Source organism: Monoraphidium neglectum (genome assembly GCF_000611645.1).
Source record: "Monoraphidium neglectum strain SAG 48.87 unplaced genomic scaffold scaffold06289, whole genome shotgun sequence".
Lineage (NCBI taxonomy): Eukaryota > Viridiplantae > Chlorophyta > Chlorophyceae > Sphaeropleales > Selenastraceae > Monoraphidium > Monoraphidium neglectum.
This window is the reverse complement of record NW_014007349.1, coordinates 1-2353: the sequence shown is the minus strand read 5'-3', so window position 1 is coordinate 2353 and position 2353 is coordinate 1. Positions and strand designations below refer to the sequence as shown.

General features: G+C 64.0%; 2 protein-coding genes across 2 annotated transcripts; one reads left to right on the top strand and one right to left on the bottom strand.

The window, feature by feature from the left end:
* Positions 1-191: 191 nt before the first annotated feature.
* MNEG_16367 (hypothetical protein) lies at positions 192-649 on the top strand (the record flags this gene model as incomplete). The annotated part of the gene is made up of 2 exons (XM_014035164.1): positions 192-194; positions 302-649. The coding sequence occupies 2 exons, from the start codon at positions 192-194 to the stop codon at positions 647-649; spliced, it is 351 nt and encodes a 116-aa protein (XP_013890618.1).
* Positions 650-1692: 1043 nt separating this feature from the next.
* Positions 1693-2337, bottom strand: MNEG_16366 (hypothetical protein; the record flags this gene model as incomplete). Its single annotated transcript, XM_014035163.1, has 1 exon — positions 1693-2337. The coding sequence occupies one exon, from the start codon at positions 2335-2337 to the stop codon at positions 1693-1695; it is 645 nt and encodes a 214-aa protein (XP_013890617.1).
* Between the last annotated feature and the right edge of the window lie 16 nt (positions 2338-2353).

The window sequence follows — 2353 nt, the reverse complement described above, 5'->3', positions numbered from 1 at the left end:
GTGTGAGTTAACGTGCAGACTGAGTCGTACCCCTACCTGCATGCTCTCATGTGTGCGATTACCTCTCTCTCTCTCTCTCTTTTGTTGCATATGTACATGCAAGGAGGGGATCTCTGTGCATGTCAAGCGCAACGCGCACTCCCCCTGCGTCTCCCTCCTCACCCTCCGCCCTTAGTACCCCGGGGCAGCCGATGGTGTCTGCAACCCAAGCCCTGCCTGATTCATGCGATGACGTCCCTATTTTCAAACTCACCTCCCCCTCAATGCATGCCTTTGCGCCGGATCTCTCCGCAACCCCCAGGTCTTCCGCCCGCCGTTTGAGGAATTCGAGATCCAGCTCGTGGAGGTGCCCGCCGGCGAGACGGTCCCCGCCCCCACAAACCCCGGCCCCCTCCTGCTCCTCGTCACCCGCGGCGCCGGCTCGGCCGCCGCGTCCGGCGGCGCGGCGGCGTCGTCCAAGCTGCTGGCGCAGGCGGAGCTGCGGCGCGGCAGCGTAGCGTTTGTGCCGGCGGGCACCACCATCAAGTACACTGCATCTGGGGCGGGCGACCTGCAGGTCTGGGCGGCGGCGGTCAACGCCAAGGTGTTCGCGCCGGCAACGGCGGAGGAGGCGGCGGCGGCGGCCGAGCCGGCGCTGGTTGCGGCCTGAAGGCGCGGGCGGTGGCGCTGGCGGCGGCCCCTTGTGGCACTCGCGGTCTCGGCATTCTTTCTGGCTTCTGGCGCAGTCTCGCGGCCGTCTAGACTCTTTGGCATGCCATTGAGTGCTGATCTTGATTGATAATGAGCAGCGGAGACGGCATCACTGGTAGCTATGAAGCAGGCCCGCAAGGCAGCCACACACTAATAGCGCGTTTGCACAGCAGTGAAGGCAATGAAGCAGCAGCTCTACCCCCACCTACCTAATTTTGCATGCACTGGGCCTCGATGCGTGTGCTTGCTTCATGGGCCCTGTTGGTTATTCACGCGCACCAACATTCACTTGCCTCGATAAACACCTGCGCACCTGACTGACTCGCCTCCACCTGGCCCCTGCATGGGCTCATGCCGCAAGTATGCTGGCGCACGCGCCTCAGCCAATGCACCCCCCACGCCCCCGTCACGACGCCATGCACGACTGATTGTGGGGCGGCCATCACACATGCCAGCCGGCAAGCAAGTACTTGTCAAGGCGGGCCCTGTGCCGCCTGGCCGTGCCTCGTGTGCACCCCCTTGTGTGGCTTCCCTCGGGCGTAGCGCTCCCCTGGGCAGCGTAGCCGCCTCTGGCCCCTTCAAGCAAGGCCGAATTCAGCGCAATGATTGCATTTATGCCCCAAGTATTCTTACCACGGCAAACAATGAGGATATTTTGCAATCCGCCTTCACAGGACATGACCATGATTTGGGTGTGAAAAGGGGATGGGCCTTCATAAGCCAGACGGAGCCCCACACAGTAAAACTTCCAGCAGCTCCAAGACAGGTGTGAGGTAGGTTCCAGCACCCCGGCAGCGCAGCAATATTCACGTGAGCAGTACTGCTCGGGCCGTCCGCGGCCGTGCGCCAGTATCAACAAGACTCTCAGGATGTACAATCCTACAGCGGCAAACAGCCGTCTCAAAATCTGCACATACCACCCGATCTGTTGTACAGCAGCAGCCGCCGCGCCACTGTCGGCGCCCCCAGCCAGCGGCTCAGCCCGCGCCCCAACCCCCCTCGTCACAGCACCACGCGCCTGAACCGGCAGTAGGCGCCGCTCGGCTCGGGGTCCGCCACCGCAAGCCCCAGCTCCGCGCCGTACACCCCCTCCCCCACCTCGCCGCCGCCACCCTTGGACTTAGAGCTGCCGTTGCGCCCCGATGCACCGGGCTCTGGCGCATGGGGCGTAGCAGCCAGGCGCGTGAAGTTATTCATGCCGACATAGTACAAATAAAGCGTCCCATTGGGGAGTACCAGCGGGAACGGCGTCCCGGTCTGCCACGCGTCCCACGCGCGCGGCTGGTGTCTGCGCGGCGAAAGCACCGGCCCTCCGGGCGCGGCCGCGCCCGCGTCGCGGCAGCGGTCCTCTTTAGTAAAGGTGACGCCGTCCGGCGAGCGCGCAATCCCGATGCTGGACATCACGTTCTTGTCAGCCCCCTCATAAAACAGGAGCCACTCGTTTCTGCCCGGCACCCTGATTCTCCTGCCCCCCGCAACCGTCGCAGAATCGAAGGCAGTTGAGTTCGGGCCCGACGGCCGGAGCGTCGCCGCTTGGAAGGGGCCGGCCTTCTTGAACCGCAGCAGCTGGTGGCCGGGGGCGTTGGCGTAAAACATCTTGATGACAGGCAGGCCCCCGGGGCCGATGCTCAGGCTGTTGTAGTTCATCGAGAATGTAAGGGGC